The sequence below is a fragment of the Entelurus aequoreus genome, linkage group LG09, assembly GCF_033978785.1.
Source record: "Entelurus aequoreus isolate RoL-2023_Sb linkage group LG09, RoL_Eaeq_v1.1, whole genome shotgun sequence".
Lineage (NCBI taxonomy): Eukaryota > Metazoa > Chordata > Actinopteri > Syngnathiformes > Syngnathidae > Entelurus > Entelurus aequoreus.
Window position 1 is genome coordinate 53,853,666 of NC_084739.1, and position 24,084 is coordinate 53,877,749.

A 24,084-nucleotide genomic window follows, 5' to 3' on the forward strand; every position below is an offset into this window, starting at 1 on the left:
TAAAACTCACAAAGATTATTTCAGGAAATATTAACTATTTTGCATGTTTGGTTTTAATATTTATGTTTAAAAAACTTTCTTATTGAGTGACAGTTATACTGTCATATTGAGTAAAACTTAATTTGTTGTATTTGCAAACCTTACAATAACACCTGATTCTAGTAAAACTCACATATATATAATATTACATGCACTTTTGACATATGGCATGTTTGGTTTTGGAGTTATGTTTATATAACTTTCATATTTAGTATGACAGTTAAAAAACTTTTTTTTGTCTTTGCAAGACTCGACTTGACAAAATGTAAAGAGACTTGCAACTCGACTTAGACTTTAACATCAATGACTTGTGACTTCACTTGGACTTGAGCCTTTTGACTTGACATGACTTGCTACTTTCCCCAAAACCCAAAGATTAAAAAGTTATTCAGTAGCGCTCCGTAGCTTTCATTTTGAACGTGCCTATCTGTCAGCGTGTGTGCTGTGTGTGTGCTCTCAGTACAATAGCCAATCAAATTAGATCTACGTTCTTTTCATCCCACAGAATTCATCCAATCAAATCGCAGGACAACCACCGAACAAGAGTTGTCAAACAACGCGCCAGTGAGAAAGATTCATACCAAAGTTGGTTTCGTTCGGGTATAAAAACTACGACTTGGTCAACAAAAAACAAATTGCAGTATGCTAAACATGCGGTTCGAATATTACAGACGGAGACGCAACAACTTCCAACTTCGTTCAACATTTGAAGATGCACAAAGAAGGGTACGTTTTGAATGTAAGCTAACGTTTATTGGCTAAGTAACGTGACTTTTATTTGCTGTGTAGTTAAATCAGTGAGGCTGTAAACTCACTGCTAACGTAATAACCATAGACATCTTCTAAGGCAGGGGTGGGCAATTAATTTTTACCGGGGGCCGCATGAGCAACCCGAGCACTGCTGGAGGGCCACACCGACAATATTTCAATTAAATTTTGCTTAAATTATTTTTGATATATCGTAAGATAAAAAATAATAATATTTTCATTTAACCTAACTTATCTTTATACAAAAGCAGATGGCTTTTGATGGTTTTATTTTTAACACTTTCTTACACAACACTTCCTGATGTATAATACCATGCAAAAATGTCAATTTCTGTCACTTTATCCTGCATCTTCTTTGTTGTGAACGTAGCACAAGGTTATTGGCGAAGAAGGAGGAAGCGTTGCTGTTGCGGAAATGAGGAGTGAGGATAGATGTGCGTGTGGAAAGAACAAGATAAATTGAGCTGTGTTAGTATAGGTTGCTCAATAAAAGTTTAAAAAGAGCGTCAGACTTGGTGTGCACTTCTTCTGGACGCTACAATTGATGTCAGAAGTGGGATGAAATGCCTGGGAGTCTTCATTGAGGGCGGAATTCCCCCATGGCAAGCAGCGTGAGCTGCACCTGTAGACACTGCCTCTCTCGCTCTCTCGCTCTCTCTCTCTCTCTCTCTCTCTGCTGTGAGCTCCTCACGTGGCACGTACCTCTCGATGAAGTAACAGGCTGCGCACACAATTAAGCAGCGCAGTATGCGCAAAGTTTTACTTCTGCCACCAATTGTAGCGTCCAGAAGAAGTGCACACCAAGTCTGACGCTCTTTTTAAACTTTTATTGAGCAACCTATACTAACACAGCTCAACTTATCTCGTTCCTTCCACACTCACGTCTATACTCACTCCTCATTTACGCAACTCAAGAAGACAACATCAACTTCAGCAGGTCGTTACACTATATTCTTTAAACACAGCAACATGTGTACTACAAATTAAGCACACGGCTTTACCTTTACTTGGCAGTCCATGTCTTGTTGAAAACGCCATTCGTCATCACCTTTTCTTTTTTTAGCGTCTCGGGGATAACCGGGCGGACCGGGCATCACTTGTCGCTGTGCGCCTTCACTAACAGGACATACGCACATAAATAACACTTTTCAAAATAAAAGCAGCAAAGTTGTATTGCACGCACGACATAGATGTTTTTTTAAATTTATTTTGTAATTTGTGATTGCCGCTGCGCGCACGAGCATACGTCCACACGGAAGTCATACAAATAAAGCTTTTCAAAACAAAAGCAGCACCGTTGTATTGCACACTCGAGATAGATACTTTTTAAATTGTATTTTGTAATTTATGATTGGCCTCACGCGGGCCGAACAGGGATGTACAAAGGGCCGGATGCGGCCCGCGGGCCGCAGAATGCCCAGGTCTGTTCTAAGGGTACGCAGCATGGAGCGCTACTGCCTACTGGCGCTGACGAGACACAGGGCCGCCATCTTGGAGTGGTGATCCGCTCCACTCAGTGCAATTCATTTGGCAGGAGCAATGAACTGTCAGCGCAATTTAATTAATCTTACCTCACTGAATATCACTGATTTTCACGCGCTTTTTTGTCATACGTGTAGTTATGATAAAGGACACATGTTTTTTTATTTATAGTCGGGGGCGGTATGGCGTAATGGGTAGAGCAACCGTGCCAGAAACCTGAGGGTTGCAGGTTCGCTCCCCGCCTCTTACCATCCAAAATCGCTGCCGTTGTGTCCTTGGGCAGGACACTTCACCCTTGCCCCCGGTGCCGCTCACACCGGAGAATGAATGATGAATGAATGAGTTGTAAATATGAATGATGGGTTCTCACTTCTCTGTGAAGCGCTTTGAGTGTCTAGAAAAGCGCTATATAAATCTAATCCATTATTATTATTATTATTATAGTTTGCTTAACAGTAATAGAATATTCTTAAATGCTATACGTGACCAGACGTCCGAGATCAAAACTGGGAATATAATCCCAGAGAAGGGGGAAAAAAATGGTCAGCCGTATATCGTACATAAACAATGTATGAATACATTAGATATCTATATATCTTGAGTTTATTCTGTCTTGACACTTTGTATTGATGTTTTGTATTACATTCTTCCCTTAAATGATAATGTTTACAGTGCTTGTTTTATATGTACTTTTTTTATTTTTTTATGTCGCTTTGGATAAAAGCGTCTGCCAAATACTCAAACATAAACATATATAAACACCTGAAAGTCTTTATATCAGCTAAAACCACCAATCTGTTAGACTGGATTCAGAATAAACCCAAATTATGTCTTACCCAACAATGTTAGTATTTGAATATTGTTACTTGAAGACTTATTCCTGGTTACAATTATACTGTTAAGAAAGTATTGTCTTATATTTTGCCTAAAATGAGAATGCATCATAATCAGTGGCGGCTGGTGAATTTTGTTTTAGGTGGGGCTGAAAGTTTGTAAACCAAACCCCTGTAGGGGGGTCATCTTCCCCCAGAAGATTTCTTTGTGATTTTTACATACAAATATTGAAGATCTTTGCTCCTTCTCAACTCTGTGCTAATATTCTTTTCACAAAATACAACCAATAGTACATTAATGTCAAATCTTACTTGTGAAAAGTAATCCCCCGATTCCTATTTTCAACAGTCCGCTCATTTGAGCAGGAAAACGCTGAACACCAGCCCTTTGTTTTCTACCTGTCAACTGTCAGTTTAGGCTGCTCACCGGCTCCTCATCACCACTTCAAGATGGCGGCCAAATTGCTCGCGTCACAGCAGCCAACGCTGCGTCTACTTATAAGATGTTTATGGTTATAACGTCATTGCAAACACGGCAATTTGTTGCGTCCACTGCAGTTCGCTACCTTATTCATACTTTTTGTCAAGTGATTTTTTTAAGCAGTGTTGCATGAGGTACCTAAACATTACGTTACATTAGTCAATGTATCACACACAGTAACGTAACATTAGACGGCGGTCAGCAGCACCGCGTATTTTAGCCACCTACAAAAAGACAAACATAGCCAAATAAAAGTTTGTTAAAATGTATACTATATTAAGAATATGTGTACATATTGCATAGGGCCCTGACATCTAAAAAGTACCAACTCTGTTCATTGTTATGTTCATGTATTTGTTATGTTTTTCATGTGTACGCACACATAAACACACATGCAGTATGAGATGAGATCAATGAGATAAGAGAACAGGATAGAAACTGCTGTGGAACTAGTAACAATGCAATATGCCATGGAAATACAATGTTAACACTTGTGTGCAAATAAGTACAGTTGCACTTGTTTTTTCAAATGTGTTTATTCTGTAAAGGAATGAGTTAAATGTTTAAAATGACTGGTTAATAGAGCTATTATGAAGTGCAATGTCAGCACTATTTTTTTCCCTGCAATTTCAAATGCACTTGTTTTAATAAATAAATACAGTGTTTGAAAAACATACACAATCTGTGTAAATATATTAGTCTAAATATATTAGTCTGTGGTTAAAAGGACTTGAAAGGACTCAAGACTCAAAATGCAGGAGTTGGGACTTGACTTGAGACTTTCCAGTCTTGACTTTGGACTTGAGGGCAAAGACTTGAGACTTACTTGTGACTTGCAAAACAATGACTTGGTCCCACCTCTGCTATATATATACACATGTATATATACATGTGTATATATACATATATGTGTATATATACATATATGTGTATGTATACATATATGTGTATATATATATATATATACATATATGTGTATATAATGTATATATATATACACATATATGTATATATACACATATATGTATATGTGTATATAATGTATATATATACACATATATGTATATATACACATATATGTATATATACACATGTATATATATATATATATATATATATATATATATATATATATATATATATATATATATATATATATATATATATATATATATATATATATATATATATACATGTATATATATATACCAGAGGTGGGACCAAGTCATTGTTTTGCAAATCACAAGTAAGTCTCAAGTCTTTGCCCTCAAGTCCTGAGTCAAGTCCAAAGTCAAGACTGGAAAGTCTCAGTATATATACATATATGTGTATATATATATATGTGTATACAGTATACATGTTTGTGTATATATATATATATATATATATATATATATATATATATATATATATATATATATATATATATATATATATATATATATATAGTGTTAGTTTTGGTGTTAGTTTTGAAAATTAAAAATATCAAAATGACGCCCACTCTAGATACTCAAGTTGGACTATTATTTGTTTATCTGAGTGTTTCTATCGTTTCAAAGGTGTAGAAATTCACAAATTAGATCTCTTTATTTGTGGGTAACCCAATTAGCCGTGCTCTTGCTACACGCATAGCATAGCATTCATGTAGCATATATGCTAGCATACAAAAATTATTTAGCCCAAAAATCCAACAGATCAGATTTGACAATGAAAAGCTTTAGTCAAACACAGCCCTTTAACATTTATAGTTTTACAGTTAAATATACTTAAGATAAATGTACTTAACTGTAAAAAAAAATAAAAATAAAAATCACCCTTTGATGATTTTTAGGCCTAATTTGTTAATAAACTATGTCCAAAAAGTAAGTGTAAGGTAGTACTAGAAAAAAGTAACCAACTAAAATATTTTTAAGGTGAAATATAAAAGTGAAGTGAATAACAGTACACAATAGTGGAACTCTTACCCTGGACACCTAAGAGTTAATGAATTATGTGATTTAAAAAAAAGTAATATTGAAAACCCTTTTCGAAAAGCAAACAGTTGGGCTTAACAAAGTAAAACAATTATTGTCTGCTGTTTTTTTTTATTCAACATTTTTGGACAAAATATCCTAAACCATAATATATTTATATGTGTCAAGGAAATAATCATAATCTTCACAGATACACCTACGGATATGCCAACAACCTACTGAAAACAAGTCATCTTGCTTATAGTGGTTGGTAACTGGCTCTCTTTACGGTAATGCAAAGCTGAGTTCAATGTAAATATTTATCCATACAACAAGACCGCCATGATAATAACATTCTTTTTGCATTCTACACACGTTCTATTGTCCTACATCCTCACCTATGCTGACAACAATAATATGTCATGTACTCACCGACCTTCTGTTTTCTCTTTACATCTTTTCTTAAGAACTTGCCGAAAGATATCGTCACACAGTTGCAAAACGTGACAGATAAAGTGGTTTTCTTCCAAACAAAATACATTGGAATTACAGCAAGAGTCCCCAAATTCAATGTGCTCTTTTTATCAGGAACAGAAAGAAGAAAAAAAAAGTCACAATTACACAAAATTACAGTTAAAGACTGACGACAATGACGGCCATGTGAGATGAGGGCCCGGAGGACTAGGACAAGAAAAATTCTTGCTGGAACTGATGCACATGTGTGCTGTGTTTGCAGAGTTCACATCGCCGGGTGGGAGAGAAGGATGTGTGGGAATGTGTTTGGATGGATTCCTCTGAGTTCCAAATGTTCAAGGAGAGAAGGTGGCCATCTCCAGAGAAATACGCTGCCATAGCTCCTTAGTCTGTTTGCCTCTCTTCAGGTTCTGAAGCACATCGTTAAACTGCATAACGCCCACCGGCGTGAGGCAGAAAGCACCTCTGGCGCTGCGGATGATGTTGACAAAGTCATCATAGTCCGCAGGTGTTAAGTGGATGAGCCTGTGATGGATGTACTGCAGACAAAGAGGAGGAGGTTGAGTTAAATAGTGTAGATAAGACACTGTTTACAGTGGCAGTCGTTAATTTCGGACTGGATGAAAAACGTCCAGATAAGCGGTTGCCGGTATAACTAAAGGCGACTAGTTCATGTCGACAACCTGTAAGCGTCTCTTCATCCTCCTTGTCCTAGCTTCCTTCAGAGGAGAGTTCTATTATTTTCAATAGTCTGCAAAGCAGTGCAAGCGTTGTTACTTGCGATTGGACAGAAAGGAAGAGTAAAAATGTATTATCATCGCCTATTCTCTTTACTGTATGTTCCAGCCGAAAGTCACATATAAATGTGCAAATAATGGTTTTACGGTCGACAACCGCTTATGAAGACGTGAGACATTTAGTCTACAGAGCGTTTAGGGAATACTGGATGTGTTTAAAAACAATAATCAGGGCCGCCAGGATTTCGTGAGCTTCTTTGTGATTGTTGCAGTCCAAAATGTCTGACTTTGCGGCACCGCATTCAAAAAAATCCATTTAAAATTGTGATGTTTTGAGGCTTATTTTTTTCAAAAGTATTGAATCAACTTGTGATTTTATGAACTTGTTATGTGTTATGTGTTCCTTGTGGCCTGAATCTCAAAAAGCACAGAATTTCAACATGAATTGGAAAACAAATACAAGCGGTAGAAAATGGATGGATGGATGAAATACTGTATTGATTTTTTTACTCCTTTATACAACACAGACATGCACCTGGGGATAGGTTGATTGGCAACACTAAATTGGCCCTAGTGTGTGAATGTGAGTGTGAATGTTGTCTGTCTATCTGTGTTGGCCCTGCGATGAGGTGGTGACTTGTCAAGGGTGTACCCCACCTTCCGCCCAAATGCAGCTGAGATAGGCTCCAGCACCCCCCCGCAACCCCAAAAGGGACAAGCGGTAGAAAATGGATGGATGGATACAACACAGACATAAAAGTAGACACTAGATGGCAGTAAAAGCACATACTCATTGTCAAATTACTTACTTTAATAATGAATGATTTATAATTATAGAAAGAAACACTGTTCCAAGTTGCAGACGTTCCGTGTATGTTTTACACTTGGTGTAAGTGTTTGTTCATCTTAAACATTCATTATGTCCATCTTAAACATTCATTTATGTTACAATACATTTACACCCACACATTAAAGACATGTGTGAACTGTTGAGAGCGATTTTTCTTCATAAATGAGAGTGGTTTATCATCACACTTCAATATCTCTAACATGTAAATGCAGCTTCTTTGCTAGGTCAGCATTGCAAATGAAATTCCGTTCTTAATCGTCTTACCCTGGATAAATCAATGGTAAATAAATATATACTAGGAAGTAAATATTTATATAATACATTACCCAGAATGCTTAGCGCTGTAGACAGGAACAGGAAGTAAGTCTGAGCTATGCGGTAGGACGACAAGTGTGTCATTTGATCATACATCCATCTATTTTCTACTGCGTGTCCCTCTTGGGGTCGCGGGGGTGGCTGGAGCTTATCCCAACTGCATTCGGGCGGGAGGCGGGGTACACCCTGGACAAGTCGCCACTTCATCACAGGGCCAACACAGATAGACAGACAACCTTCACACACTAGGGCCAATTTAGTGTTGCCAATCAACCTATCCCCAGTGCATGTCTTTGGAGGTGGGAGGAAGCCGGAGTACCCGGAGGGAACCCACACAGTCACGGGGAGACCATGCAAACTCCACATAGAAAGACCCCATTTGATCAGTGAAGATTTAATATACAGTACAGGTGAAACTCTTGCAAAAGTTCATTCATGCCTGTAATTAATTTTCAATTATGAAACCAATATGAGATATACACTCCTTACATGCAAAGTGAGATACTTTATTTGTCATCATTTTGATGATCATGGCTTACTGTTTTTGAAAACCCAACATTTTAATTCAAGGTTGTCATTAGCTCTAAACCATAATCATTAACATTATACTAAAATAAGGCTTGAAATATATTGAGTGGCATGTTATTAGCCTATGTCATATATTAGTTTCACCTTGTAAATCTAATTGCTGGAATAAACAGACCCTTGTCCTTTTGATATCCATTTGTTTTTAGTTTCACCTGCATTGTTACACATTGTTGTTCCTGATTCGTCCAACACGATACACAAACATGTTATGATTGAACAACTGATGTGCGCGTTTAAGCGCCACTTAAAGACAAATTCAATTGCTGATTGGTCAAAATGTGTGGGAAAGTTTCGGGCATTGGACAAAGTTGCGAGGCCTTGCATAATTTGCATGGATTTGTGTGAATTGCCGTGAACACGACATCGCAAATTCCTGGTGGGACTGATTATGTTACATTCTTTGATCTCATTGAACGTTTAAGGTTGGCCTACACAATGTATCTTACATTTAAAACATCTAAGTCCTGTGAATAAGGCCAGTACGCTTAAAAATGACTTAATGCTATTTTTACTTAATGAATGTGTTGTTTTGGACATATTCAGAATATATTTGTGGATATCAGACCTGTAGGTAGGACTGTTGACAGCGCTGAACCAGCTGGTGGAAGGCAGGTGTTCTGAGGTGGGCGTGGAAGTGAGCAGGATTGAGCCTCTGAAGAGCCTCCACGATGATCTCCTGTAGGACAAATGGGCTCAGGACACCTTTAGCTGCTCCCACGCAGAATTGGTACACGTAGTTGACTCCTTGACAAGAGAAGACTCAGAAGATTAAATACATTCATCAAAGAAAAAAGCAATTTTGAACGATTTTTCCGAGAGTGAATTCTGGTGAGATGCAGACAAAACATGTGTGAGATGAAGTGTTGCTATACAAATCATCCACACAATGAGCTCACCAAGCCTCGCAGCGAGCCCCAGTAACCATTTCACGTCTTCGGTGTAGGGTGGGCTTCGGGAAAAGTTGTTAGGGTGATCATTGTGAGCTCTCCTTCCCAGCATCTCCAACGCTAGCATACCTGAGAAAAGAGTGGATTTTTTGTTAATCATTAGAATCTAAATGGGTCAAATGAGGCCAAATTAAATAAATGAATCTTAGAATAAATACATAAAGGGGAACTGCACTTTTTTTCCCGGAATTTTGCCTATCGTTCACAATCATTACGCGCATGTTTTTTTTTTTTTTTACGATTTTGAAGATGATAATAATACGCTTGTAAGATGCGGCTGATGGGAGTCACCGCTGTACCCTTCAAAGTCGTCTAAAACAACTCCAAATACACGTCTATATACTGTATAATGTAGTAACAGACACGTTCATAACAATATGTAATATGTTCAGAATTTATCGTATTTTGATCATTTGAATCCTTTCCGGCACGGATTTATTCCACGCATTGATTTCTGTTTTCATTTTGCGCTTGTCTGACTTCTGGCAAAATGTGTGTTCCTACTTCCGGAATCAAACACAAGTGTTTTCCAATCATGGCAGACTTGATAACAGACAACAAAGACAACCATTTTTGGACAAATGAGGATTTACTACTGCTGCTTATAGAAGAGAGCCGGGAGAGGGAGATAAACCGATTTTGACACTATAAATATGCAACTTGGAGCCAAGTTATTTCGACATAAATAGATTGCATCCCCGGTCAGCCGGACCAGATGAGCAATTGTCCATCGAGTGAGTCACTTTAATATCGATCATGATACACACAGCACGTCATGCGTGTTAGTACAATTACAGTACATATGCTGTCTAGCTAGCTCAGCTGTGTACAAATGAAACATGAAATGTGGGCTAATACTTTACAGATACTGTAATATGATTGTTCATGTTTTTCAGTCAGTACAAATTGGTGTCATATTGCAGTGTTGTGCATTACAAAGCCAAACATGTTTCATGTTGTTGTGGAATCTTATCTCTTTCCATAGTTAGCTTTTACTACGATAGAAAAAGAGTACCTCAGTGTTCCCTCTTATAATAACAATGTCGCTGCAGTTTAGTTATTATACGGTTTATAGAACGTAAATGAAGTATTGTTGATGGTTTTTGAGTGCATTTTTATAGTGACTTAGAGGTAGAATTGACTGCCCCCATTAGCTGCATTGCTAGCCACCTAGAATGAGCCGATTTCCATGTTAGAAAGCAAAAAAACTAAACTTTTGTCTTCTTGTCTCTCATGATTGTGAACGACAGGCACAATTTTTAAAAAGTGCAGGTCCCCTTTAAATGTATAATTAATTATGTTTGTATTGGAATTACAGACATAACTGTAATTAATTAATTATTTAATGAATTGAATATTTGATTGACTATTTGATCATTTAAATACATATTGATTTCATTGTTTCATGATTTAATTGATTATTTCACAATTAAATTAATTATTTAATGATTTATTTAATTATTTCATTAACCTGTGTGGTAGCACTTCATGAATGTATTTATTTATCAAACTCAGTCATCAAAGTTAGTGGGCGGAGCCAACAGGAGCCTTTCAAAATATGGCGGCAGAGGAGGATATACTTGTACTTTTTGGATAGTTGATCAGAATCAGAATCAGAATAGTTTTTATTACCATTGTTTGAGAACGGGTTCACAAACTAGGAATTTTACCTGATGCAATTGTGCAACATCAAACACATATAACACAGAATAGAATAACATGAGCTGTAACTGAGCCTGATGGCCGAGGGAAAAAAAACTGTTCAGGTGGCGGGAGGTGTGGGTCTCCTGCCTGAGGGGTAAGGGGAGAATAGTTTGTGTCCAGGGTGAGAAGAGTCAGCTGTGATGCGACCCACACGCCTCCTGGTCCAGAAGGAGAACAGGTCCTGGAGGGATGGGAGTTTGCAGCCAATAACCTTCTCAGCAGCACGTACGATGCGCTGCAGCGGATGCTTGTCCCGGACTGTGGCGCCGGGGAACCACAAGGTGATGGAGGAGGTGAGGATGGACTCGATGATGGCGGAGTAGAACTGCACCAGCATTTCGTTCGGCACCTAAAGTTTCTTCAGCTGCCGCAGGAAGTACATCCTCTGCTGGGCCTTCTTGATGAGGGAGCTGATGGTCGGCTCCCACTTGAGGTCCTGGGTGATGTGGTGCCCAAGAAACGGATGGAGTCCACAATGGAGACGGGGGTGGAAGAGTCAATCAGGGTGAGGGGGGACAGTGGGGCTTTGACTTTCCTGAAGTCCAAGATAATCTCCACTGTTTTCTGGGCGTTCAGCTCCAGGTTGTTGAGGCTGCACCAGGACGCCAGCTGGTCCACCTCTCTCCTGTAGGCGGATTTTTCGCCATCCGAGATGAGCTCAATGAGGGTAGTGTCGTCCGCAAACTTGAGCAGCTTTACGGACTGGTGACTGGAGGTGCAGCAGTTTGTATATAGGGAGAAGCGCCAGGGGGAAAGTACACAGCCCTGAGGAGTACCAGTGTTCGTGGTTCGACTGTCCGAGACAATCTTCCCCAGCCGCAAGTGCTGTCTTCGGTCCGTCAGGAAGTCATCGATCCAACTGCAGAGGGAGTCGGGCAGGCTGAGCTGGTAGAGCTTGTCTCGTAGCAGTCCAGGGACGATGGTGTTGAAGGCAGAGCTGAAGTTCACAAATAGGATCCTGGCATAGGTTAAAGGGGAGTCCAGATGCTCCAGGATGAAGTGGAGGACCAGGTTCACTGCATCATCCACAGACCTGTTGGCTCTGTAGGCGAACTGCAGTGGGTCCAGGAGGGGGCCGGTGATGTCCTTGAGGTGGGGCAGGACCTGGTCTACAAACTCTAACAGTCTTTAGAGTACACAGATTTAGCTTTCTCCACTTCCCTGTTGAAGTGGTACTTCGCTTCTCCTTTTTCTTGCGCAGCTGTCGGAGCTTGGGTGTGAAACAGCTTGTCGTTGTTATAACAAGCCCTGGTGCGCGTTGGAATGATGCGCACCTCATTGAACTGTATGTATGAGGTCACAGTGTCCGTATACTTGACCAGATTGTCCGTGGCCGCGCCAATTGCCTCCCAGTCTGTCGTCTCCAAACATGCGCGCAGCTCCCCCCCAGTCTCAGCGGTGTACTTCTTAATGGTCTTCATAACAGGCTTAGCCAGTTTCAGTCTCTGTCTGTATGAAGGGATAAGTGCACCATCACGTGATCTGATAGTCTAATAGCAGCACGCGGGACTGCATGGTATGCCTTGCTTATTGTGGTGTAACAGTGATCCAAAGTGTTCTCCTCTCTGGTCGAGCATTTAATAAAATGCCTATACTTGGGTAATTCCTGGCTCAAATTTCCCTTGTTAAAGTCACCAAGCACGATAACAAGAGAGTCCGGAAACGACCGTTCCACATGTAAGATCTGGTCTGCAAGCGTGCGCTGAGCGTCATGCACGTCAGCGTTGGGCGGTATATAGGCAGCCACCAGTATGAATGAAATGATCTCACCCAGTGAGTAAAAGGGCTTACAGTGAATGAAAATGTATTCCAGAGCAGGAGAGCAGTGTTGGGTTATCACCGTCACGTCTGGAAACCAGTTGTTGTTGATGAAGAAGCAGACTCCACCGCCTCTTGTTTTGCCGGAGAGCCTCGCGTCTCGGTCCGTGCGGAGAAGATGAAAGCCCTCCAGTTGAACCGCGCTGTCCGGGACACTCGCGCTCAGCCAAGTTTTTGTGAAGCACAAAACACAAGATGAGGAAAAGTCCTTGTTTCTTCTCATCAGCAACGCTAGCTCGTCCATCTTGTGGGGAAGTGAGCGGACGTTGGAGATAAAGATGCCAGGTAAGGGCGTGAGTAATCCTCGTCCGCGGAGACGGACGAGGGCTCCCGCTCTCTTTCCTCTTCGGTGCGGTTTCCCTCTTTTGGTCAAAGAATGGACCAAACCCGCAGCTGACGCTAAAATGACCGGTAATAAGTCCGTAGGGGTGATTGATCTGATGTTAAGTAGCTCTTTGCGGGTGTAAGAGCACGCGGACACACAATTTACGCACACAAACAAACAAAACAGAGCGCACGATAGCACAGAGGCAGCCGTGATCGGCGCCATGATGATCAAAGCTGATGATGATACATATTTTAACATCTGCTGATTATGTGGGATCAAGACCTGCTGACCCAGAGCATAGAGCAGCCTATGTAGAGATTTTATTGTTTTTTATTTTGTTGTCAGTAGCTATGTGCACATGGACACATTTAATCGGATTAAAAACCTAACCGGAATAAAAATGCTTCATGTAAACACACCATTCGGAATATTCTGACCCGATCACACACGTTCGCATCAACATTTAATTCAGATCGAGACTTGTGATTTAAACCGAAAGTATTTCGGATTGTAGCACATGAAAACACATTTTCCGAAATTCAAGTTAGAATTATCCTTACTGCCCATGGCTTTGATGTCAGTTTACTTTGGTGGTGGAGGGGGACTAAATTCAATAGTCTCGAAATGGAGCGATTGTCTTGCTATACATGTCGTCTTAACGAGCTGTTTAATTCACGACATAACAGCTATTTCAAGCGCTAACTGCTAGCCTCAAACACATACACAGAATGTAATAACATGAAGATGCGCCGCATCCCGAATGTTAAAAAAGTCCAGACCAGCTCCTTTTCAAAAAGAGAAGTACAACAAAAGTTGTGAACAGACGGAAAAAATGATAAATATCGTGACAAGGTCGGACAAGCAGAAATGCACGGAGCCATGTCTGTTTGCAGTGGAAGTCACTGTTTTGTCATCACCTGCAGTGAGCAAACTCGTCCAAAAGATGGCGCCATAGCACAAATTACACACCTTTGCGTTTATGTTAGGCTCTCCGCATGACAAAGTAAAGTATTCCCATTTACAGTGTGATGCTTGAAAATACACGTCATAGTCAGATAATTTTTTTCAGGGTCCATGTACACAGTAACATTCTAATCCGAAGGATGATCAAATTAAATAAATGTTGTCCATGTCTTGTGTTATTTCCGCACTTTCAAACCAAGATATCGACCATGCTGCTCTGGTCAAAGTTTCACTGACAAGTGGAAGTGTCGGGTAACCAATCTGGTGTTAGGATCCGCCCACTGACTTTGATGGCTGAGTTTGACGGATAAAAAATTAATCAAAGGCTGCCCAGTGTTTCCAAAAAACTGCCAAGATACCTGTGGCGGTGGGTGCGTGGCTATTGGGCGTGGTCACCATGACATCATCGAGTAATTTGCATAATTTACTACTATGATATGATTTTCTCTAAAAAGGCTAAAAAAATGTATACTTACTAATTAATAATAACAGTTTTGTTTTAAACGTCCATCCATCCATCCATTTTACAATATAATTACAACACTTTATGTACATATTTATATACAGATTTGAACAGTAAGTTATTCACTGAAGTATATTTAATAATTGTGGTTCTTACAAAAAATATATCTTATAAAATATAAAAGCTAAAATGTCTCTTAAAGCTCTGCCCCTTTAATTAGTGCATACTAAATAATTTAACTTTAGCCTACTACTACAACCATATTATTTACCAGCAACATAAAGTGAAACAGAGTCAGAGGTGTCCTCCCACAGTCAGTAACAAATAAACAGAAAACAGTAGTGGTGGTAGATAGACACAGAGCTTCATCAAACATCTGATCCACTGAACAAAGAGCTCCAAAAATCTTGAACTTTAGACTGCCATCAGTTTTACTCCCTACACTTAACCATGTGTTTCCTACTGCCTGCAGACTTTGCACCCTTTGTTATATACACATGTTGTGTTTCTAATATAAATACATTTAATAAAGTCAAATAAAAATAAGGCAACAAGAGAAGTATCCTACACTTCTCTTTTGTAAAGTAAATCTGAACAGCCGATATGGGCATCTACATCAACTATATGATTTGCCTGAGAAGCTGGACAGGACAAAAAAAAAAAAAAAAAAAAATCCATTTGTGGCGGACGTAATTATTTCGTGGCGGGCCGCCACAAATAAATGAATGTGTGGGAAACACTGCTGCCACATAAATTCAATGAAATAATTGAATAAATCATCAAATCATTTTACATTAAATATAACCCATCTAAAATAAATGTGTGTATTTAATTCCAATTATAATGAATCCATGACACATTTAAGTAATTATTTGAGGGTGTATCAATTTAATTTGGTCCTATTTGACCCTTCGTAGAAAATAACCTACTATAAAAAATAAATGTACCATTTAGTCCGGACACGTTACATGCATGTATTGTACAATTTAAAAGATAATATTTTTTAATATAAACATTTTATATATACTTTAATATTCAAGTAATTTAATATTCACATTAATATTCAATCATTTGAAAAATAGACATTTTTATTATTTTAGTTTTTTTTATCAAGTGAATTACCTAAAACCAATGTATATACATATTAAATATCCAGACTTTAGAGACATTCTGTGAAACAAAAGTGTCAAACTCATTTTATGTGGCCCACAAAAATCTGGAAATGTCAATCAATCAAGCATTTTGGCATTTTTGCTAAATGCGTTTTATTTTTATATAAATAAATTGTAGCACATGCAACTGCAGTTCTTCTTAACTCAATATATCAGTTTCAAGTGGCTTGTTGAAAGAAGATGAGTTTGACACCCCTGCTGGAGGGTAAACAAAGTCCTCACCAACTCTATAGGCAGAATGGAGATAGTGCAGACCCTGTTGACTGATTGGCTGGCTGTGTGGCTCCTCCTCTACTGGGAAAGGAGTGCTGATTAGTGGACTGGGCTGGGAGGAAAGGCAGGTTAAAGAGGATCCCTGAATGGCCTGGATGGTGGAACCAGCATGGATACTGCCAACTACAAATATTTGACAGATGTATTTAGTTGTTAACACAGGAGTTGGATTAAACAAAGCAGACAGACAGTTCTGACCTGCGACAGTGGTGCTGATTGGTAGACTGGTCTCAGGGTGGTAGGGATAGGAAATCTGCGTCATGGCTGGTACAGGGATGGCAGGGAAGGTCACAGCAGTGGCTGCTATGGAAGGCTGGGGACCCGTGGCCACTGAAAATGGGAACTGTGCACCAATGAAGGCTGGGTGCATGCCCTAGGATAGTAGAGTAAGACCTTTAAAAAAACATGTTCTTGTTCCAAAATAAATAAAACAGCTTTAAGGTGACAGTAAGTGTATTTGTACCAACTAACATAAAAAAAACTCATGACCTGTGGGTATGCAGCTCCGGTTATAGGAAAGACAGTGGGTCTGGGTGCGTGCTGCAGAGGGTGTCCCAGATATTGCGGGGTGCAAACAGTGGGTACATGGGCTTGGATGGTTGCATACGGGTGAAGGCTGTGGGCATGGGCCATAGCCTGGGGCTGGTATAAAGTGGAGCCCACAGAGATTACAGGTACAACCGCCGCTGCTGTGACGGAGCCTGTGACTGCTACCCCGGTTGACTCCACATTAGGTACACCGTCAAAGACGCCACAGCTGGACTCTACAGGCCTCCTGTGAACACCTCCATTGGCTCCACAGCGCTCAGGAGTCTCTCTTTGCTGGTTCAAGGCTCCCACAAAGGATTGCTCATACAACCAGTACCACTGATGAGCAACCTCAAACAAGACCTCAGGGTACACACCTCCACCTTTAGCTGCTTCCTCCACTGCCATACACGCCTTTTCCAGCATCGTGTTGTCCTGAATGAAAAATATTGAGAAGACAAAAAGAATGAACAATCTTGAACTGATGTGATTTGAAGTAGAGATAATTTTCACATAACTCCACTTTTATTCACATTATTCATGTTAAAATTAAGGTTTTTTTTGTCATACTGACACTATTTACGGGATTACATCACACTCATCACGGGTATGAATGTCATATTAACGCTTTGAGCTCACAGATGCGTAAAAAGCAAGTGTGGCTTAATAGGTGTTGTAGCATGACTTCAAACTGTCTACCACTCTTTAAATTGTAAAAATAGAAGCAGATTTACGATCAATAATCTTCACCACGTCACCACTTTCCTATTGGTGCAAAAAAACAAAAAGCTTGTCATCAATCCATCAAAGCATGAACAGACTTTTGGTTGCAGAAGAAAGTGGGCAAGGTGAGTAGCAGTGGCATCAAGTGGCCAATTAATGCAAAGGCGCACACCATGGCTTTGAAAGACTTTAAAGGATGATCCAAGAAGTTGTGTATAATCTTTCTTGAAGTAGACAAAAACAAGTTTTTTTTAGAATGTACACATTGTTTGTGTACAACTGTACATGCTTACCAAATTGTAACAAACAGAAGCTTTGTCTGGATTTAAATGTAAATTATTACAAACCCCGTTTCCATATGAGTTGGGAATACAATGATTTGCAAATCCTTTTCAACCCATATTCAATTGAATGCACTACAAAGACAAGATATTTGATGTTCAAACTCATAAACTTTATTTATTTTTTGCAAATAATAATTAACTTACAATTTCATGGCTGCAACATGTGCCAAAGTAGTTGGGAAAGGGCATATTCACCACTGTGTTACATGGCCTTTCCTTTTAACAACACTCAGTAAACATTTGGGAACTGAGGAGACACATTTTTTAAGCTTCTCAGGTGGAATTATTTCCCATTCTTGCTTGATGTACAGCTTAAAGGCCTACTGAAATAATTTTTTTTTATTTAAACGGGGATAGCAGATCCATTCTATGTGTCATACTTGATCATTTCGCGATATTGCCATATTTTTGCAAAAAGGATTTAGTATAGAACAACGACGATAAAGTTCGCAACTTTTGGTCTCTGATAAAAAAAAGCCTTGCCCCGACCGGAAGTAGCGTGACGTAGTCAGTTGTTCGCCTCCTCATATTTTCCCATTGTTTTCAACGCAGCTAGAGCGATTCGGACTGAGAAAGCGACGATTACCCCATTAATTTGAGCGAGGATGAAAGATTCGTGGATGAGGAACGTTAGAGTGAAGGACTAGAATGCAGTTAGTAACATATCTTTTTTCGCTCTGACCGTAACTTAGGTACAAGCTGGCTCATTGGATTCCACATTCTCTCCTTTTTCTATTGTGGATCACGGATTTGTATTTTAAACCACCTCGGATACTATATCCTCTTGAAAATGAGAGTCGAGAACGCGAAATGGACATTCACAGTGACTTTTATCTCCACGACAATACATTGGCGAAGCTCTTTAGCTACTGAGCTAAGGTGATAGCATCTGGCTCAAATGCAGATAGAAACAAAATAAATAAATCCCTGACTGGAAGGATAGACAGAAGATCAACAATACTATTAAACCATGTACATGTAACTACACGGTTAATAATTCTCAGCCTGGCAAAGCTTAACAATGCTGTTGCTAACGACGCTGTAGCTAACTTAGCAACCGGACCTCACTATGAGCTATGATAAAAACATTAGCGCTCCACCTACGCCAGCCAGCCCTCATCTGCTCATCAACACCCGTGCTCACCTGCGTTCCAGCGATCGACGGCGCGACGAAGGACTTCACCCGATCACAGATGCGATTGGCGGCTAGCGCGTCTGCTATCCAAGTAAGTCCTCCTTGTTGTGTTGCTACAGCCAGCCGCTAATACACCGATCCCACCTACAACTTTCTTCTTTGCAGTCTCCATAGTTCATTAAACAAATTGCAAAAGATTCACCAACGCAGATGTCCAGAATACTGTGGACTTATGAGATGAAAACAGAGCTATTTTGTATTGTTTTCAATGGGGTACCGATACTTCTGTTTCACTGGCTACGTCACACGCATACGTCATCACCCAAAGCCGTTTTCAACCGGAAGTTTAGCGGGAAATTTAAAATTGCACTTTATAAGTTAACCCGGCCGTATTGGCATGTGTTGCAATGTTAAGATTTCATCATTGATATATAAACTATCAGACTGCGTGGTCGGTAGTAGTGGGTTTCAGTAGGCCTTTAAGTTGTTCAACAGTCCGGGGGTCTCCGTTGTGGTATTTTAGGCTTCATAATGTGCCACACATTTTCAATGGGAGACAGGTCTGGACTACAGGCAGGCCAGTCTAGTACCCGCACTCTTTTACTATGAAGCCACGTTGATGTAACACGTGGCTTGGCATTGTCTTGCTGAAATAAGCAGGGGCGTCCATGGTAACATTGCTTGGATGGCAACATATGTTGCTCCATAACCTGTATGTACCTTTCAGCATTAATGGCGCCTTCACAGATGTGTAAGTTACCCATGTCTTGGGCACTAATACACCCCCATACCATCACAGATGCTGGCTTATCAACTTTGCGCCTATAACAATCCGGACGGTTCTTTTCCTCTTTGGTCCGGAGGACACGACGTCCACAGTTTCCAAAAACAATTTGAAATGTGGACTCGTCAGACCACAGAACACTTTTCCACTTTGTATCAGTCCATCTTAGATGAGCTCAGGCCCAGCGAAGCCGACCGCGTTTCTGGGTGTTGTTGATAAACGGTTTTCACCTTGCATAGGAGAGTTTTAACTTGCACTTACAAATGTAGCGACCAACTGTAGTTACTGACAGTGGGTTTCTGAAGTGTTCCTGAGCCCATGTGGTGATATCCTTTACACATTGATGTCGCTTGTTGATGCAGTACAGCCTGAGGGATCGAAGGTCATGGGCTTAGCTGCTTATGTGCAGTGATTTCTCCAGATTCTCTGAACCCTTTGATGATATTACGGACCATAGATGGTGAAATCCCTAAATTCCTTGCAATAGCTGGTTGAGAAAGGTTTTTCTTAAACTGTTCAACAATTTGCTAACGCATTCATTGACAAAGTGGTGACCCTCGCCCCATCCTTGTTTGTGAATGACTGAGTATTTCATGGAATCTACTTTTATACCCAATCATGGCACCCACCTGTTCCCAATTTGCCTGTTCACCTGTGGGATGTTCCAAATAAGTGTTTGATGAGCATTCCTCAACTTTATCAGTATTTATTGCCACCTTTCCCAACTTCTTTGTCACATGTTGCTGGCATCAAATTCTAAAGTTAATGGTTATTTGCAAAAAAAAAAAAGTTTATCAGTTTGAACATTAAATATGTTGCTTTGTAGCATATTAAACTGAATATGGGTTGAAAATGATTTGCAAATCATTGTATTCCGTTTATATTTACATCTAACACAATTTCCCAACTCATATGGAAACGGGGTTTGTAATATAGTAACTGTTTTGCTACATTTAACTTTATATATACATTTGTCTAATTGATACATGTAAAAAAAAAACTAAAAACTTGTTATTACCTACTCAGTGGCCTAGTGGTTAGAGTGTCCGCCCTGAGATCGGTAGGTTGTGAGTTCAAACCCCGGCCGAGTCATACCAAAGACTATAAAAATGGGACCCATTACCTCCCTGCTTGGCACTGAGCATCAAGGGTTGGAATTGGGGGTTAAATAACCAAAAATGATTCCCGGGCGCGGCACCGCTGCTGCCCACTGCTCCCCTCACCTCCCAGGGGGTGATCAAGGGGATGGGTCAAATGCAGAGGACAAATTACACCACACCTAGTGTGTGTGTGACAATCATTGGTACTTTAACTTATTATTTACATTTGCTAGTGACCTTTTTAATCATACTTTTCTTATTTGCATTTTAACTAGGGATGTCCGGATACAATTTTTCGTCCTCAGATCCAATACAATACTGAGCCCAAATCCGATACGTTAGAAATGTTATTATAGATTATGGAACTGAAAATGACTTGTGTATGTAAACACAGTAACACGTCATGAAATTTATCATTTGCTGGAATTGTTGTAAATCAGATGACACACATATTTTGTGGAAAATAAAGTGGATGTGCACAACCACTAAACAAAAGCAAAAACTACTATTGGCTCCAATTTAAATCATTTGGGTTTTGTACTCTGAGTCCTCTGTATCGATAGGAGTTTGTAAACTATGACAAAAACGACAAAATACACAGATTCCGTAATATTGATCTTATCACTTTAGTATTGCTCATACACTGATGCTATGCTAGGTATCGATATTCGATCACCCCTACTTTACATAGAAGCTTTAGAGGTTCGCATGGCTTCTTGTGTAGTCCAGCCAAGTGTTTAGCATGCTTAGCCATTCCTTGTCCTCTAACAATTGTGCAAATTATACAAAACCATCTATACCCCACTACAAATCGATTGCGGTTCTGTGTGAAAAACTCATCATTGTTTTGTAGTTTTTAAACTATATGGTTGCTGTTGGATTTAAAACAAAAGTGAGAGCACCTGTTCTTTACACTGCACCAAGGCTCTCTGGATTTCATTTGGATTGAGAGCATGTGCATGAGGCAGGCAGCTCAGAGCCAATTCTGCAGCAGCACGGACCATGTTGGGATCCCTGGCCCGTGACGCGCGATCGGCCAACGATGCTACTTCTGGAGGTGTTAGGTGACCATCCCAACACTCCACCAAAATGTTGAGGGCAGCACTGCCAATTTCCATAGCTTGACCTAGAAACATATGGTGTGTGAGGGAAAAAAGTAGGATGAAATGATTATTCTATTTTCATACACAAAACATGCACAGACACACAAACATGCAACACACCAGTAATCCAAGAGACATGGGATGAGTATGTTCTGGACAGCCAGTTGGGAGAGACAAAGTTGTGGAGTCCAAGGGCATAGAGGCCAATTTCAAAGGCACATAGATGCAGGTTTCTGTGGGGTCCTTGGTGACCCCCACTAGCCGAAGGCTGGGTGAAAATGGAGGTAGAGGAGTTTCCTCCAGCTTTGATTAACACAGTCTTGGCTAACTCAAAGTAAAAGTGAGCCGCGGCTTCTGAGGGTTGGTTGGGCACATGGGGCACGTGGCATTCTGGACGACGCCCCTTATACCTGCACACATGATTAAAAATATTCACTCACATGTATTCATAAGAACAAATACGTGAATCAATATACAGGATCAAATATTTAAATAAGTTAAGTGTTTGAAATTAGCCATTGTTAGCACATTTAAGCATCAAACACATAAGGATATTTGGATGATAATGACTGATTTTTGTTTGTTGACGTTGTTCTCTTCCATTTGTGCATATTTGTATTTAGTCTCTTGTTATTTCAAATTATATTTACATTCTTGTTTAGGGGCATCTTAGAATTAGTCAACTATTAAACAATTGGATAGTCTGATTCTACTATTAACCTGGCAGTCAAATTGTTGGACAGTGAACCCCCTCTTTTTTTAGCAGTGGTGTGTCCAGACTTTTTTTTTTTTATCAGGGGTGGCACCTAGTTCTGTAGGTGCCACCCCTGTAGCTACCATAGTAGCTGTAGCTACCACAAGAGCTGCTGTAGCTACCATAATAGTTTACCACAGTTACCACCACCAAGTACGAAGTGAATCTTCTTGAAAGACAATTGCTGACATTCAACAATATTGCAAAACATTGACCTATTACAGTACGTCAGACAATTTACAACAGTTGGCGCAAAATACTAATACAGTTTACCACAATGTACTGCAAAGTGAACTGGACTCTGTATTCAGTTATGTTGACAGTAATGAGCGTGTTCTAACTATTTAGAAATTAAACAAAATACATGATTCTGGGCCATAAACATACATTAAACATGTACAACCTGTGTCACTTACTTTAAAGTTATTTCTTTGGAGCAGGTGCATGAATCTGAGCTGTTACGATAACCATAAATTATCCATTGAATTGGTCTTGTCATATAAACAAGATTGTGCCTAAAATTGGCTGGACTGTTTCTGTTATTAGAAAATGTGCCTATTTTATGACTGATTTTTTAATCAAACATGTTTACAGTCATTGTGTCTCATTTCGATTATTGCTCCGACATGATTTAGTCATGCGCTCCAAAGAAAGATATTCAAAACTCAAACTTATGCAAAATAAGGCTGCATGATTGGCATTGAAGTGCCCACTTTGGACTAGTATTGACAGTATGCACCAACATCTATCATGGTTATGTGTTGATAAGCGCTTACTAAAAACCCTGCTGGTATTTATTTCTACTATTCATACTACAACAAGGTCAAAAATCTTACACTATAAAATATCATATAATTGTAACAGACACAGACACTAGACAACAGACTAATGAAAACATTGTAATACCAGGAGCAAGAAAATGTGCTATGCAAAAACTGCGTTGTACAGCGCTGCTTCCCAGTGGAAAACGCTGCCTTGTGTATTAAAGGAGTCAAATAATGTAAGGGCTATTAAAAACAAGCTTGAAAAGCTCCGACACTAAAAACTGCATTTTATTCCCTTGTATTTTTTTATTTTATATGTGATGGATTATAGTAGTGTTTATGTATTGTATAGGCATATCCTTTGTTATTGATTGTCTATGTACTGTATGTATTGTTGAGATTTTTTTTAGATGTTATTGATGACCCCAGGAAGATTAGTGGCAACTGTGTAGCAACTAATGGGGATCCATTTTAAACAACTAATGGATCCATTTTAAACAAATAAAGAGTATGTCAAATTTACTCTTTAATAATGTAAAATAGTAACATTAATAAACATTTCCATTTAAACATATTAGGTCGTGGCAACAAAATAATTTAAAATATTACACAAAATATTATACTTTAAGAGTATTTGCACAACAAATAAGTTATCTGGACTA

General features: G+C 39.5%; 1 protein-coding gene across 7 annotated transcripts in view; it reads right to left on the bottom strand.

Moving 5' to 3' along the window:
* Window positions 1-5,071: 5,071 nt before the first annotated feature.
* The window catches only part of zswim8 (zinc finger, SWIM-type containing 8), a 218,286-nt gene continuing 199,273 nt past the window's right edge, over window positions 5,072-24,084 (bottom strand). For 4 of the 7 annotated variants that reach the window (XM_062058939.1, XM_062058938.1, XM_062058937.1 and 1 more), the window contains exons 19-26: window positions 22,025-22,314; window positions 21,704-21,927; window positions 16,677-17,150; window positions 16,386-16,560; window positions 16,137-16,310; window positions 9,416-9,535; window positions 9,085-9,263; window positions 5,072-6,568 (exon numbers count right to left, since the gene is read on the bottom strand). In XM_062058939.1, the coding sequence (XP_061914923.1) occupies window positions 6,365-6,568; window positions 9,085-9,263; window positions 9,416-9,535; window positions 16,137-16,310; window positions 16,386-16,560; window positions 16,677-17,150; window positions 21,704-21,927; window positions 22,025-22,314 (1,840 nt within the window). In that variant the 3' untranslated portion in view covers window positions 5,072-6,364. Of the gene's footprint in view, window positions 6,569-9,084; window positions 9,264-9,415; window positions 9,536-16,136; window positions 16,561-16,676; window positions 17,151-21,703; window positions 21,928-22,024; window positions 22,315-24,084 lie in introns of all 7 variants that reach the window. The other 3 variants (XM_062058934.1, XM_062058935.1, XM_062058933.1) reach the window with 1 other exon arrangement.